General features: G+C 34.9%; 1 protein-coding gene across 25 annotated transcripts in view; it reads right to left on the reverse strand.

The window, feature by feature from the left end:
• The window catches only part of PCM1 (pericentriolar material 1), a 99259-nt gene that overhangs the window by 70353 nt on the left and 11384 nt on the right, over positions 1-17522 (reverse strand). For 10 of the 25 annotated variants that reach the window (XM_036250304.1, XM_036250313.1, XM_036250312.1 and 7 more), the window contains exons 3-11: positions 15919-16164; positions 13987-14256; positions 13167-13340; positions 12865-12981; positions 11234-11422; positions 6463-6640; positions 6217-6306; positions 2597-2706; positions 80-296 (exon numbers count right to left, since the gene is read on the reverse strand). In XM_036250304.1, the coding sequence (XP_036106197.1) occupies positions 80-296; positions 2597-2706; positions 6217-6306; positions 6463-6640; positions 11234-11422; positions 12865-12981; positions 13167-13340; positions 13987-14256; positions 15919-16164 (1591 nt within the window). Of the gene's footprint in view, positions 1-79; positions 297-2596; positions 2707-6216; positions 6307-6462; positions 6641-11233; positions 11423-12864; positions 12982-13166; positions 13341-13983; positions 14257-15918; positions 16165-17522 lie in introns of all 25 variants that reach the window. The other 15 variants (XM_036250319.1, XM_036250320.1, XM_036250324.1 and 12 more) reach the window with 7 other exon arrangements.

A 17522-nucleotide genomic window follows, 5' to 3' on the forward strand; every position in this document is an offset into this window, starting at 1 on the left:
TCACCAAATATTCACTAACTACTATATGTTGCCATTATACTCGTGTGTCCCCTAATACCATTAATCTAGATTTACTTACATGATGAATTGTTCAGATGCTGATCTCGAAGTGTATGAAGTTCTCCAAGCAGTTTGTCCATTTTTTGCTTCTTCTCCTGTAACACTCTCATCTTGCTAAAAAGTTGAACTTTCTCATCAGGTAAACGTTCTGAAACTGATGGATTCCTGCTCTGGGAAACCTCCCTGGTTAAAGAAAGACTTTCTGCCTGTCTTCTATTATCTGGAACAGCTAGAGGCTTATAAGAAATAAAAGAGAAAGAAAAATAAGGACTAAGGTAATTAATGGTTGCATTCTCATTTTTAAAATGCATAAAAATTCTTCCCATTCCTGATGTGCCACCATAACATATGCATCATTTTATAGGCACACAAAACTACAGTGGTCTGGGACTCATTGGCTGATATTATCTGGATCTAAACTAAATGATCTAACCCGGCCAGTGTGGTTCAGTGGATTGAGCATCACCCCATGAACTGAAAAGTCGTGGTTCAATTCCCAGTCAGGGCATATGCCCAAGTTGCAGGCTCAATCCCCAGTAGGGGGCGTGCAGGAAACAGCAGATAGATGTTTTTCTCTCATCAATGTTTCTGTCTCTCTCTCCCTAAAAAAAAAAAAAAAATTCAATAAAAACATATTTTTAAAAATAAACTAATGATCTAAATTAATCTAGCAGTGTCACACTTTATAAAAAATAACCCTTCAAAAAAATCATTCTCACCCTGGTCGGTTTGGCTCAGCAGTTAGAGTATCAACCTGTGGAACAATGAGTCATGGGTTTGATTCCAGTCAGGGGCACATATCTCAGTTGAGGTTTGTCCCTGGCCCTGGTCAGGGTCATATGGGAGGTAAGCAGTTAATGTGTCCCTCTCATGACAATGTTTCTCTCGCTCTCCTTCTCTCTCCCTCCCTCTATCTGAAGATAAACAGAAAAACATTCTTAGGTGAGAATATATATATATGTGTGTGTGTGTGTGTGTGTGTGTACACACACACACACATATTATTCTCTCTCCTGCCATCTTTTTAGAATCACTATCATAAATTTTTAACTTCTTAACCTATCAGTTTTTCCTGCCACTTCTTTCCTAAGTTCCTCTATTAAAAACAAAACAACAAAAATTATGAAACATTTCAAAAATCTACTAAGGCTTAGGGAATCATATAATGAACACATGCCAAAGAGCTCAAATATTAACGTTTTGCCACATTTGAATTAGTTCCTCTTTAAGAGAGAAATATATATGTATATGTATATGTATATGTATATGTATATGTATATGTATATGTAGCTAAAACTCTATACGTACCAATCCCCGATCCCATTACTCTCTCCAGAGATAACCACAATATACAAGCTTTTATTTTGTAATGCCTATGTATGTATCCATAAGAAGTAAATCTTTACACATCTTTAAACATAAGATAAGTGGTATCCTTCTTAAACTTTTTCATTCCTCTGGTTCAGTTACTGTAACCAGTTATAGGATTTCACTGTACACATATATATAAACTTCTTTTTCCTTTTCATGGACATTTTGGTTATTCCTGATTTTTTGCTATTAACACAATGCTAGCAGCCCATGAACATTACTGTATATCTCCTTGTGAACACATGAGTTTCTTAAGGTGGAACATTACAGGGTTACTGAAAAATATGTACTAGATATAGCTTAATAATTCCCCAAAGTGGTTGGGCATATTCTTTTATTTTCAATTGGTCAGCAGACAGGTGATACTGCATTTTCAATCATACTCATTTCCTTTCTTGCTCAAGGCCCACAGACTGCAAATTTTGTGTTTACATAATTATTTTAAAAGGTCAAGAAATTATAAACTTACTCTGAAATTAAACTTAAGAACTTTCTTAAAATTGTTAAATAGAATATTACAAGGACATAGATTCAGACATAACAAGTTTAAACACTGTAACCATTAATCTTTATTATTATTTTTTTTTTTATCCTCACCCGAGGACATTTTTCCATTTTTTGTACAGATAGAGTGGGAGGGAGAGAGAGGAACAGAGAGAGAGAGAAACATCGATGTGAAAGGAACACATCGAGTGGCTGCCACCCGCACAACCAACCAGGGCCGGGGACAAACTGCAACCGAGGTACGCGCCCTTAGCGGGAACCGAACCCGGGTCTCTCTGGACCGCAGGCCGACGCTCTAACCGCTGAACCAAACCGGCCAGGGCTGTAACCATTAATCTTTGAGAGGAAAAAAGAACATGTCATCCAATAGCACACAAAGGGAAAATTTCAGTAATTACTTCATCCATTGTAGATTTTCCTCTAATTTAGTGTTTCTCAAAGTTTAGTTCCTAGACTATCAGCACTAGAACACATGGAGGAAAACCCACCTCAAATGTATGAATCATAATTTTGGAGGTGGGGAGAATCCCACTGAACAGAAATCTACTTTTTTTTTTTTAAACAATCATACCAAGTGATTTTTATGCTCTGTAAAGTTTGAACACCACTGTTTTTAATTAATATGACTTTAAACTCAACTATAGTGAAAAAAAAATGTTACCTGAGAATCACGAAGCTGATTATGAAAACGCTGAATTAAATCATTCAATTCTTCATTTAGTTCAGATGTGATACTGACTCCAGACAGGCTACCTGTAGTTTCTGTTACAACTGGAAAGAAAATAAACAACTATTCATTAAAGCAAATAAATATAAGACTTTAATTTCTGAGAAGCTAAAAGTAAATTTTTGGGGAAAAGGAATTAAAAAAAAAAACTTCCACTAACGTAATCTGTAACTAGTTAACCCTCAGATTTATCTGTCAACCAGTCATTTTATTGTTTGCATCTAATCTAAAAAATAAAAGGAAACAGACAAAACTCTAAGATAGTTGTTCATCTTTTTCTGTCCCAACATTCAAGGAGGGATACTGTTATATCCCAATTAAGGACAATGACTGAATGGAGTGGGGTTGGAGTGTGTCAGGGAAAGTAACAGTCTGAAAAAGAACGGCTAATTCTGACAGGTCCCAATCCTTACCTCCCCTAACAAATCAATGCTCTAGCAAACTTCTCAAAGATTCAGATAGTAATAAATATGTTAGACTTTGTAGAAATACAATTTTATTTATTTTTTTTATCCTCACCCGAGGACATTTTTCCATTTTTTGTTCAGATAGAGTGGGAGGGAGGGAGAGAAAGAGAGAGAGAGAGAAACATCGACGCGAAAGGGACACATCGAGTGGCTACCACCCGCATGACCAACCAGGGCCGGGGACAAACTGCAACAGAGGTACGCGCCCTTAGCAGTAACCGAACCTGGGTCTCTCTGGACCGCAGGCCGATGCTCTAACCGCTGAGCCAAACCGGCCAGGGCGAAATACAATTTTTGTTTCAACTACCCAACCCTGCCATTATAGGACAAAAGCAACTGAAGACAATATATAAACAAATGGGCATGGCTGTATTCTATACAACTTTATTGCAGACAGTGGGCCAAATCCAGCTGGCCCTAGTTTGCTGACCCCTGTAATAGAACAGATAATTTATTGAAGTAATTGCTTGTGATACAAGTCATACTAAAAGACAGTAGTTTTATCTTCCTAAGGCAGTATTCTGACAACAATTTTGATAATGGTTACTGCTCTACTGCCCAGCCACCCCATGCTTATCCTATCTAGCTCTAAAACAGACACTGGCTATGAACTGTTCCTGTTTTAAAGAAAAATACTAGCCCTGGCTGGTTTGGCTCAGCGGTTAGAGCGTCGGCCTGTGGTCCTGAGAGATCCGGGTTCAGTTCCCGCTAAGGGCATGTACCTCAGTTGCAGTTTGTCCCCCACCCTGGTTGGGTTGTGCGGGTGGCAACTACTCGATGTGTCCCTTTCACATCGATGTTTCTCTCTCTCTCTCTCTCTCTCTCTCTCTCTCTCCCTACCACTCTATCTGAACAAAATATAAAAAAAAAATGTCCTCGGGTGAGGATAAAAAAAAAAAAAGAAAGAAAGAAAGAAAAAATACTAGGCTTTTTCTACTGAGAAATTAAAATTTCAGGGCTGAAGCAAATCCAACACATCTAGTCCAAGCTATATTTTAAAAAGGAAGAAACTACAGTCTAAATAACACACAACTTTCTAGTTAAATGATGAAAGAACTCTTTTCTATGAAAATTATGTTGCCTCTTATATATCAGAAGATTAAATACAACAATTCTAGTTTTTCATCAGTATAGCTCTGCAAAAATCTCGTAAATACGAGAGAAAAACAGTCTTTAAATTACTAACCTAAAATTCTTTTTGAATAGTATATAAAATAAATTAAGACTCTTATTCATTCTACTCCTGGTCCCTGCCTCAAGACAGTACACATTTTTCTTTTTTGAAAGAGATCATCTGTTTACTTAAAAATAAAAATTCATAAACAGAAGACCACTGACCTAGAACTCGAGATCTGATGCTACTAAAATTCCATATAAGCTTAGGCAAGGTACAAACTCTGTGTTCGAGTTCCTTCTCTATAAAATGAGAACAACAGAAAAAAAGCTCCAGCGACTAATCTACAATTTTGTGATAATCAGATGAGATGACGTAAACTTAACTATTTGAAATAATACAACTATCACAGGACAGTCTCTAAAATCTGACACTCAAAATTTGAAAACCAAACTAGTATAGGTCATTGGTAAAGTATGTTTTTCTTAAATATAAAAGCTAGTGATACTTTCCTTTTTTTTTTTTTATCCTCACCTGAGGACATTTTTCCATTTTTTGTTCAGATAGAACGGGACGGAGAGGAAGAGAGAGAGAGAGAGAGAGAGAAACATCGACGTGAAAGGGACACATCGAGTGGCCGCCACCTGCACGACCCAACCGAGGCACATGCCCTTAGTGGGAACCGAACCCGGATCTCTCTGGACCACCAGCCAATGCTCTAACCGCTAAGCAAAACCGGCCAGGGTGATACTTTGAATTTTAGAAGAAAAAAGTTGGGATAAAAAAATCTTACAATTGCCCAGCTGGTGTGGCTTAATGGCTGAGCATCGACCCATGCATCAAGAGGTCACTGGTTCGATTCCTGGTCAGACCATATGCCCGAGGTGGGCCAAATCCCCAGTGAGGGGCATGCAGGAGGTGGCCAATCAATGTTCTCTCTCATCAATGTTTCTGTCTCTCTCCCTCTCCCTTCCTCTCTCTCTAAAATCAATAAAGAAAAAAAATTAAAAAATTAAAAAAAAATATGTGTATATGTGTGTGTGTGTGTGTGTGTATATATATATCTTGCAATTATTGCCCTGGCCGAGTGGTTCAATTTGTTAGAGTATCATCCCATGCACCACAGGTTCAACCGGTCGGGGCACATACCTATGTTGAGGGTTCGATCCCTGGTGAGAGTGTGTACAGGAGGCAACCAATCAATATTATTCTCTCTCTCTCTCTCTCTCTCTTTTTGTCTCTCTCTCCCTAAAAATCAATAAACATATGCTATACTATATACTATACTAGATATACTATATACAATTACATAATTATTACAAAAGAGTAAGTTACTTGCAAGTCATAAAGTTCCTTATGAAAATAAAAAATTAAATTATGCATAACAGTGATCAGAGGGCTGAGCCAGTGGGCTGGTTGTGAACAGCAGGATAAGTTGAGTAAAGGTAACTTCAGGGAGGACCTAAAATGGAGAGCCCATAGGAGATAAATGACTGTCATAGACTAGGGTGACAGAATGCTAGAAAATATATTTTAGTGTTATTGAGCTTTAATAAGTAACAATTTGGTTTCAACTTAATGAGGATTAAACACTTAGGTTTGAAGGTAATGAGACAAATTAAACTTAATACTAAAGAATTCAATTAAAATTTCCACCAAAATGATACATGGCTATGAGGAAAGGAAGAAGAAAATAATATTTCTGAGTCTCAGGAAGATTGTATAGGATATAAATATAGTCCAGAGGAACTCCTGTACACAATTGGATACCTAATTAAAACAACAAACTACTAACCTCAGAAGCTAAAGAAGCTCTATATATCCAATTGCTATCTTATTTAAGGTTTTAACCCTCCCTTGGGAGGCAAGCAAAGTACAGCAATCCTACTTAAAGTACAAAAGATAGAAATAAAAGCATCCACAGCACTATCAGTCTGAGGCACAAAAACAGAACTACAGCCTGTCCCTTTTACCTCTTAAGGGTACTCTCTGATGAAAAGGAGAGCGAGCTGGCTGTCTGCACGGTACAGTATGATGGCCAGGAGCTGTCCCTGCAATCTTTTCTGCATAACCAGAGAAAAGCACAGGACAGGGTAAGCCTTAAATACAGGTTTCTAAACTAGTGAACAATCAAGATCTGACCATATAATTACCAGCATCCACCTTGCAATACCATTATGCCTTGCTTATAAAAACAACATTCTGAAACTGTGGCATACCAGGGTCATCCATCACAGCAATAGCTTGCTCTGCTTTGTGTTGTAGAGCAAGCAGAGCAGCTTGTCTTCCCTGCAGAGCTCGAAGTTGCTCCTGTTGCTGTAACATCCTTTTTAATAAATCATGTTGTTTCTTCAAATTTTCTATCTCTTCCATAGGTTCCTGCTGAGGATCTCTGGCCTGGAAAATAAGACCAACAACATTTACATCTATTAAAATCTATGTTTCTGTTTCAACTACTAACGGCAAAGTACATACACAGATAATAAATTAGTATTAAATACACAACCCTAGACACAGTTTTAGTAGACTTGAAGGAAAAAGAATGGTAACACAAAGAGAGCACCTTATTAAGAGTTAAGTAGTTAGGTAATTTCATAATGAAAGATCATAAGCAGTGGCTTAGCACAAAGAGGAATTAACAAAAGGAAAGAAAAGGGCATACACAAAAAGAAGATAGGGAGGCTAAAAGGCAAATGGAGCTACAAAAATGTACACATACACTACTAAATGAGGGACCCAGGCCTTACAGAAAAGGAAGAACAAATCATACCAGGTTAATGCCCTACAAGTATCCTTGAAAAAGACTAAAAACCTAGTTCTGCCCTATTCCTACGTGAGGTTTATAAAAAAACAAAACAATTTTTAAAATTCATTTTTCATCTGATAATCTGATGTGAAAGGCTTTCATTTATTTGCATCACATTGTATAAGCATACAGTAAAGCTGAAAATTTTATATTTTGTATCAAAATTTCATTTTCTTTTAAAATAAGTTCATTTAGAATACTCTGATATTCCTTCCAAACTAGCCAAGCATTTTGCTTAAAAGTAGAGAATCAGATTATTCTAAAAACTTAATTTTAAATTTTTTAAACTAAGTTTTAGAAACTTAAAACTAAATGTAACTCAACAAGAATAAAAGTAAATTAATAAAAAGATAAATTTAAACATAACTAGTAATAAACAAATTATGAGCCAAATTATGCTCCAACTTTATAGCATAATGGTATTTCTCATCATCGATTTGCCTTTTAAAATATCTATTATTTTAAAAGTTTAATGATTTTACCTAATGTTTACATGAAATATTTCTATTAATTTAGAAATGTATGTTATCTTCTTTCCTGTCAAAACCTATCTTTTGCCTGGCTGGTGTGGCTCAGTGGTTGAGCATCGACCCATAGACCAAGAGACTGCAGGTTCGATTCTGGGTCAGGGCACATACCAGGATTGTAGGCTCGATCCCTGGTGGGGGTGCATGCTGGAGGCAGCTAATCAATGCATCTCTCTCATCAATGTTTCTGTGTCTTTCTCCCTCTCCTGTCCTCTCTCTCTCTAAAAATCAATAAAAAGTATATTAAAAAAGAAAATTTATCTTCTTTGTTCTGCCTTATTTCAACACCATTAAATCTCAGAAAAACAATTTGAAGGAGGAGGGATAACTACCAATAGTTAACTTTCTCAGATTTGATGCAAAATAATTTTAGAAAAGTCAGTGGTAAAATGTAAAACCAGACACAAATAGGTACAGATCTCAATGGAATGACTAAGAAAAATGTCTCCAGACTGATGTCCAATACACCAGCAAAATATCAATGGATATTAAATAGGAGAAGAAACATTACACAAATAGGCAAAATGACATCTAGGAAAAAAGGAAAACCTTCAAGAAAAAAGGAAAACCTTCAAGAATATACATAGCTCACCTAATTTAAAATCTTCCCATCTCTCAAAACCAGTTCAGAATCAAGGTAACCTGAAAGCCTTTTTTATTTTAAATGCTGTTTTTATTTTAGATAGAGTAGGAGAAGGGGGTGGGGGAAGAGAGAGAGAGAAACATCGATGTGAGAGAGACACATCATTGGTTGGGATACAACCCACAACTGAGGTACATGCCCTTGACCAGAAATCGAACCAGACTCTTTGGTCCTCAGCCAATGCTCTAACAGCTGAGCCAAACCGGCCAGAGCAAAGCTCTCTAATTTTAAAGAGTTTACTAAACAATTTAATATTGTAGATTTTTACTCTTTAAAAAGCAAATTTTTAAAAAACTTTAATCCTTGTTACTCACATTCATTTGCAAAACTTTGATATTCTAAAGAATTCTGAACTATTTATCAAACACAATTACCTTCAGACGTTTCACTAATCCAAAGATGAATTCACAACAATTTAAAAAGTTAGTGAGGTTTGCCCTGGCTGGTTTGGCTCAGCGGTAAGAGCGTCCACCTGCGGTCCAGAGAGACCCGGGTTCGGTTCCCACTAAGGGCACGTACCTCGGTTGCAGTTTGTCCCCGGCCCTGGTTGGTCGTGCGGGTGGCAGCCACTCGATGTGTCCCTTTCGCATCGATGTTTCTCTCTCTCTCTCTCCTCTCTCTCCCTCCCACTCTATCTGTACAAAAAATGGAAAAATGTCCTCGGGTGAGGATAAAAAAAAAAAAAAAAAGTTAGTGAGGTTTTATTACTGTTTATTAACTTTTGCATCCATAAAAATAACAACTTAGAAAAACTGAACTAAGGGATGTAGGTGGGGACTACAATCAAATATAAAGAAAGGGAAGATGAGAAAATGGAAATAAAAATACTTAGGTATAAGAACATACCAAGAGGATGGGGCATGATTCAGAAATCCAGAAAGGAAGCCAGGCCTATGTCCACCCTTCAAACACATATTAAACTTTCTGAGTCTCTTTCAACGAGCACATTTTTAGTTTACAGATCTAAAAAAAATAACTTGGGCATAGAATCCTGAGTTACATACAGGTCTGATTTCAGAAAACCCTAAGTCTTCTCTACTCAACTGAGCTTCCTCCAATAATTCTTCATGGATCTAAATATATTTTTAAAGTTAAACAGTACTTCAGATAATATACACACCAATTTTTTATGTGAAAGGTGAGAAACTATAAACCTAAAGGAAATACAGTTACGATTAATCCAATATCACAGTTAGGGGATGTCAAATTCCTAGGTTCTAATTGTTTTTCACACCATACTATCTATCTGCCCGAAAATTATGCACTTAGACAGTTCTACATACAGAAGTCTAGGACACAATCTCTGAAGCAGCAGGGGCTGATTTGGGAGACAAAGTCAAAAAGAAAATAATTTAAAATAAAGAAAATAATAGCAAAAAAGGGTAGATGGTGTTTTTAAAGGCCTATAAATTCTGTAAGAGCCAGGTTTACAGGTAAGGGAATGATTGAGTATGGAAAAATCAATGAGCACACGAGTTATTTGTGGAAGGCTTCTGTTTAAAAATTATGCAAAATGTCATCATATCTATAAAACAATCCATAAAATGGACTCTGCCCTTATAGGGAGCTCAAGAATATTAATCATTTCCTATTAAGCTACAACTCACAAGACTGCTTTAAGCTCCAAATCTCAGTTAAAACCACGACTTTTTTTTCCTACTTTTCTAACAAAATACTAAATTTTGATAAGATGTTAATGAGGGAATGAAGGTGGGGTAGGGAGAATGACAGAGAAAGAATAAAGTCAGTTGGTGGGAATTAGGAATTTTTTTCTAAGAAATTAAAATAATTTTATGAACAGAGTACTGATAAAACTACACTAGATGGCCCTAAGAATCAAACAATTAAAGAGACTCAAATTAGAATAAACTCCGAAAAGCAAATTCAAGAGAGAATAATATTCATTTACAAGGATGTTATTAAAAGAAACTTAAAAAGAGATGTTTTTAAAAGTAATGTAATGTCCTAGGGAAAAAAACTAGCAGATAGTATGCTATAGTAATTGTCAACTATTAAGTTTGTTTGACACTATTCAGAAGACTAAAATAAGTTCCAAAGAATATCTACTGTGCTTCACATTCACTATCTCTTCTCCAATGCCATAGTTTTAAAAATAATCAGCTACTTTACTGACTTTTCTGTTGAACTGGAGCACCTTTTGCTTAATACTTTATAGTAACATCACCAGAGCTGATTTCAATCTGTATCCTCAAACTCTTGTTGGAGCCAGAAAATAAAACAAAACAAAAAAACCTACAGGTTAAGTTTTGCCATTTTTAAACAGACACAGAAAAATATAAAATATATACATAACAGAAAATAAAGACTAATCGTAGGTAATAAGCTAGTAATAAAATGTAAAATTAGTCTTATCTATAATCAATTATTAAAATAGTCCTTTATTCTTGCCCAATGGATAAGAGCACTTTTAGAAATGTTACTTTTATTCAAACCATTTAACTTTAATCCTTTCTTTAGTGTCTTTATGCAAATCACGAAAAATTAAAAGAAAAAAACATTTAGAGCAAATACTGGAGGAAAAAAAATGACAAAACATTGGCAAAGTCAAACAGATTAAGTATTAAAAAAAAAAAAAAAAAAAAAAAACAAGAATGAAAGGGGTTACCAACAGGAACAAAACTACAAACCAAAAGGCAACTAAATGGTCAAGGCAAGTATTTTGTTCTCTTTTGAATTCTCAATAGCCCAAAAATGTGTGTTGCACTTTGAGTCCTCGATAGCAAAAACTGGGAAATGAATTAAGTTTCAGGTCCCATGTTAATGCAAACTCAAAACTGCTGCCAAATATAATCCATAGAGAGGAACGTAAGAAAGCAGAAAATAAAAACATTAAAAAACAGCATTTAGCTAAAGCAAAATACAATATAAGTAACCATGTTAATAGCATATTTAAGAGTAATAGCAATAATAGGAAAGCAAATAAGGAAGAGGAAATATGAACAAAAGAGTTGCTCATTTACAGACTTCACAAGTTAATATCGTGAAGTATATACCTTTGAGGGAAATCCACGCTTTCGGCTATATTTCCTATTAGGCCTCAGTTCCCTGTCATTCTGAGGAGGTCTGTCACCTTTCCCTTTTGGACTTGTAGTAACGTCAATGTCTGAAACCTGTTCTTGTGAAGCTGAATTCCCTAGTTTGTCCTCAATGTACGGCCGAATTCTCAGACTAAAAGATGCCTCCTTTATTAAATAGTGTAGCATATTAATTTCTTAACACAAACTCCTGTTTAACATACAAGCCACCCTTATAAATACAAAATATTTACCAGTCCATTTTTTAAAATAAAATCAATCCACCCTCCCCCAAGTTTCAATAAACTTACGACTTGTAAATTTCTGTACACTACACTATTGTTTATTGTAATTAGATTATGCTAGGCAATTTCCAAATTAAACAACTGCTGAAGCATATTTTAACATTAATCAACTTTCAACATACGATTTTATGTTATGAAAAAATTATCTTCGTGGTGAACACTATATAAAAATTATGATAACCAACTAGACCATTTCCCACCCCTCCCGAACAGAATTCCTTTACCCATAAACACCCAACCCTTTCTGCTGGAATGAAATGTGAAGAAGAAATTATTCCCAGCACCACTGTAAACAGAAAATTGACCCACAGTAGAATCTATTCTTCTACAATTCTTTCAATCAAGCCCTCTGAGCATTTCCTGATGAAAATAATATAGAGAGGGGAAAAAAATTCAAATTTCCTCTTCAAATAAAAAAGGGCAGGGAAGAGAAAGGAGGCAGGGAAGAAACTATGCAGATCAATACTAAAAGGAAACAAACCTTCAAATTCCTAATGCTGAATAGTATTTGGAACACATCTCAGAAACAAAAGATAGACATACATCATGTTTCACAAGAAAAGCTGTACTACTAACAGGTTTTCAAGTTTAATATTGCACGGTTATAGGTACATCTGTTACAATAAAAATGCTTAAAAGCAAACTAGTTTCAAAGCACAGTAAGTTCTATGAACTAGGTTTATTTTACAAACCTTTCCTAAAAATTCTGTAAATTCCTGATTTTTCAAAAGATGTATTTTAATAAATCTCATTTTGCAGAGTCAGAAGTTATATTTTTCTCACTGTGAATAAATCACAATGAAAATGCTACCTTGTCCCATTTTGATCTCTATTTCAGTCACCTGACTTGCTACATTTCTAGGCTAGCCTGAGAAATGAAAAATCCTAATAGCTTTAAAATGAGTCCACAATAGCAAAGGAACTTGGAGACTTCAAACAGACAATATGCTAAGCTCTGATACTCTATACTTATAGCTCTTATATCCATGATGAATTTGAACTTTCCCAATGCTGTTCAAAAGGAGTAAACTTGCACTTAACAAACCAGAAAAACCATGTTTCTGTAAGCTGAAGATGAGAAATGATTAGATCTTAAAATCAACTACTAAAACTATTTTTAAAGTTAATAAATAGAACTTTTAAACTTCCATGTTTAAAAAGAATATAGTCAGCATTATCAATTTGAGGTTTCTTCCCTGAAATATACTTTTTATTAAGGAATGGCTATAAAAATATAATCTTGAAAAATGGGAGAAAAGTTTAAATCTTCACTTCTAGCACTTGAATTACCAAAAAGCCGCTTACCGTGGTATCTGAAGCCTCAGACTGCACATCTATGTTTAGCGATGTGCTCTCAGCTACAGAACCAGATCCCACAGCTGAATCTATAGTCCGAACATCCTCCTCCTCATTTTCTCTAGCCTGAAATATTTTAGTGGTATAAATCATACAACTATTAAAAAGGGCAGTAAAATGTTATAATGGATGGCACGATATTCTGAAAATACATCAACTCCTCTGAGGTAGCATCAGAATGTCATCAGTACATGTAAACTGATATACTACAAAAATAACTCAATACATTATTTAAAAGGTCCATAACTTACAAGGATTTTTTGAAGAAATTTCATATACGACTTTTCTTGTTCTTTAAGGTGATCTATTAGATGAGTAAGGCGCTCAACATTAGCAGATCTTTCATTTTTCTCTACAAGATCTTCCCGCATGGAGCTAGCTTTAGTAATATAGTCACGAATCTGAACAAGCCTGCTTACAATCTGCTGGGGAAATATTTTTTTTAAAATGCATAAAAGTAAACAGTATGTGAAACTGAGCATAATTCATTTAACAGCAACAATTTTATAGATTTTAAATTTCAGATATAACAAAAAATACTAATTAGTGTATCAATTCATACATGCAAAACATGAATTTATAATAAAAACATAATTAGCAATACTAACAACTCCAATTATTCATTTAAAATTTTCAAATTTAACTTTAATTTATATTACCTGAAAATTTTTATAGAACTGCATATCAAACTATTGTTTATATTTATAAAAAAATTTATTGTAAATACTTTTAAAGTATTTAATCACCATTTAAAAAAATTCTTTCATAATAATCTATTGATCACATTGTTCACAACCCCCCTTTACTAAAAACTGGCAATACAATATTTGGCAGACAAACAGCAGACATGATTTACTTGAATACGTCATTTCTACATTAACTTCAGGTAAAAAAGAAATTTGCTTTATTTTGAATAAATCTGACAGATTAATCAAAAGTGTCAGAGAGTACTTTAATTCTACCTAACAAATATTCCTATGTCCATAATCTACTATAATTATATTGTTAATGTTAATATTTTATACGTTGAGGTCTGTGAAGGCAAAGATCAAAAGAAACAAATTTTACCACCTGGCTGCTCTCCATTGCAGGCTCTCCTCTCCCATCTTCTTCAGAGACTTGACAGTTTTGCAAAAGATCATTACTTAAAGCAGATGCAAACAACTCTTTACATTGTGCTGAGCCAATCACTTCTCTCTTCTGAGGACTTGGAGCAGCATCTTTGCTCTTGTTAGTATTAATCTGCATAGGCAAAAAGTTGAAGGGCTTTCTGTTCTCACTAAGCTGACGTTTGTTGTTAGCAGCTGTTGCTCTGCCTTGAGAATCACTTCCAATGCTTCTCTATATATGAAAAAGAAACCAAATCCACCAACATTAACCTTTCAACTATTAAAAAAAAATCCAATGTTCTTATTCAATTTCACCATCAGATACTGATTCTGGAGGTGTACACAAACACCTTGTCGTTTGATATGAAACAGCTTCATATATACAAAATTCTACTTAAATACCACAATTTGATTTTGTCAGAGTATACAACTGATGAATATCAACAAGATTAGCCTACATAAAGTACTAGGACATGTTTATAATTCACAGTGCTATTCTTACTTGTTCACAGATTTTTGTATAGGTTTTAGAACCAATGTTAGTGAATATGAACACCACCATAAAGACGTGCCTTTATGAAGCACTGTCTGAAAAAGTACTCAGCTCAGTGCCTGGTATATAATATGTGTTCAATAATCAGTAAATAGATGACTAAATGATATATGATTATCACCATCACCATACCAGACTTGATCTACATTTACGCATATTTGGAACCCTTTTTATCTCTGTAAAGTACAGATGATAGTAAAAATTAAGAGTTAATTATCATTTATACAAAATGGAATATTATTCAGCTCTTAAAGGATGGAAATCTTGACACATGCTGCAACATGAATGAACCTTGAGAACATTATGCTAAGTAAAATAAGCCAGTCACCAAGAGGAACTGTATAAATACATATGGAGTTCATTAACATTGAACTCATCACCAAGAGCACAAGTTGTTATACTTAGTCCCAGATGTAGTACCTAGAGTAGTCAAATTCACAGCAAGAGAAAGTAGAATGGTGGTTGCCAGGGGCTGCCGAGAGAGGAGAATGAGGAGTTGTTGTTCAATGGGAACAGAATTTTAGTTTTCCAAGAAGAAAAGAATTCTGTAGTTGGATGGTGGTGATGGTATCACAATAAGGTGAATGTATGTGATGTCACCAAACTGAATGCCTAAAAATGGTGAAGATGATTAATTTTATGTTATATGTATTTTGCCACAATTAAAAGAGTTCAGCCCTGACTGGTTTGGCTCAGCCCTCAGACCAAAGAGTCTCAGGTTCAATTCCAATCAAGGGTGCATACCTTGGTTGTCATTCATTCCCAGTCCCTGGTTGGGCTTGTGAGGGAAGCACCAATTGATGTGTCTCTCTCATGTCAATGTTTCTCTCCCCCTCTCTCCCACTGTATCTGAAGATAAATGGAAAAGTATCCTCAGGTAAGGATTTTTTTTAAAAAAAGGATTTCATTATCATTTCTACTTGCTCTTACTTCTAAACTTTATTTCAGTGATTATAAATAACCATCGTTTTATTCTAAATGAAGTTATCTAGCATATTCCACACTGAGCCAATACATTTTCTAAACTCTATCTTCCTTTTTCCTTAATACTAATTTTATTCAGTACTTACATGCAAAATTTAGTTTCATAATGAAATCATTTAAGTTAATCATAAAGTACAGTAACAAAAGTTCAGAAAGACTTGTCCTTGGCAAGTTTAGAAATAAGACTATTGGTTCACCCCAAAACACAGTATCACCACTACTGATTAAAATTTGTTCCATATGCATAGAAACTAAGAAAAACAAAAACAGCTGAATTTTTTATTCTTATGGCAAATTATTTAATCCATTTCAAGTATTTCCCATAGTCATAACTTACTTTTAAAATAATTCACTAACCTGATCTAAATCACCGAAGTTTATCCGCTGTTTAAGTTTCTCCAATTCGGCCTGCTCTGGAACAGACATCTGAGTCATATATCTACTATGTGGGAATGTATGTGGAGTCTTTGTCCTGCGCCTTCCAACTCCTGGTGATGACTCCGGAGAAATATCATTAGTTACCCTCTTATCACTTTCTACACCAAGCTTTTTCTTATTCTTTTCTGATGATCTATTTGCCTTCTTCGGTTGGCTACCCCAATCCTTTAAAAAAAAAAAAGGCAAGAGTTAATATGGCCTCTATCAAACCAGGAAAATACTGGTCTTAAAAATGACTAAACTTTTCACATAAACATATAATCTTAGGGACAATTATTTACTTCTATTAACACATTTTCTCTCCATTATATCTAGCCTATATTTCATAGACTGTCCTTCAGAAAACAGATTACTTTCCTTTTCATAGATCATTACACCAAATATAAATCCCCAAACTCCATCCCTAGAGTCAGTCTAAATATTTTCAAAGACTTTTTAAAAATGGTTATTTATAAATTGAATAGTAAAATGAATTATAGATACCTTTATTGGCCTCCTTTATTATTATTTTTAAATGTGACATTTTAATAGATCTTTGTTGTTGTTGTTGTTGCAGATGTTTCTCCTTTTTTACCCCATTGACACCCCTCCTCCCCATCCCCCCTGCCCTGTCCCCGGCTTTGTTGTCCATGTCCATTGGTTATGCATACATGCATATAAGTTCTGTGGTGTATCTCTTCCCACCCCCCACCACCCCTTCTTCTGAGGGTTGTCAGTCTGTACCTTACTTCCGTGTTTCTGGGTCTACACTATTTCTCAGACTGTTATATTCATTATATTCCATATATAAGTGACATCGTGTGGTATTTATCTTTTTTAGCTTGCTTGTTTCACTTAGGATAATACTTTCCAGGTCCCTCCATGTCGTCTCAAAGGATAAGAGATCTTTCTTTCTTACAGCTGCATAGTATTCCATTGTGTATATGTGTGTGTAATAAGAAGACAGAGCTAGAATCAACCTGGGTTCTAAAGTTATTACTGTTTCCTGAAGAAATGCTCCACTGCATGACCCTAAGCAATTTATTTAACTTCCCATAGTCTGTTTCCTAATCTCAAAAATAGTGTCACCTTTAAAACACGATTAAAAATAACATATGTAAGACATCTAGCCCAGAGCCTAGTATCTAGTAAGCAATAAATATAATTTACTACTTTTATAGGGAATAATGTATTTGTTACATAAGATCTGATGACCAAAAATGATTAATGTTTTAACTAGAAAACATTTTTTATTTACTAAGTTATACCCACACAACCTAACTTGTTCAACAAGTCTATAAATTCCCATCATATCCAGATTAGAATAATCTTTTAGTTTTACAATAGCAAAAACTTTGGGATATTTTCCTCATTTATAATAAAACTCCCTTCTCTACAAATTGTCCCTCCACCCCAAATCATGTGTTGGTGTTCCTTCCAATCTCTTATTCAACCTACCCCATCCCATCCTGGCCATAGATGACTGGAAAAAAAGGTGCATAACTAATTCAAAGTGGATTAATCACACTTTAAAATGTCACACT

Source organism: Molossus molossus, unplaced genomic scaffold, assembly GCF_014108415.1.
Source record: "Molossus molossus isolate mMolMol1 unplaced genomic scaffold, mMolMol1.p scaffold_m16_p_9, whole genome shotgun sequence".
Taxonomy (NCBI): Eukaryota; Metazoa; Chordata; class Mammalia; order Chiroptera; family Molossidae; genus Molossus; species Molossus molossus.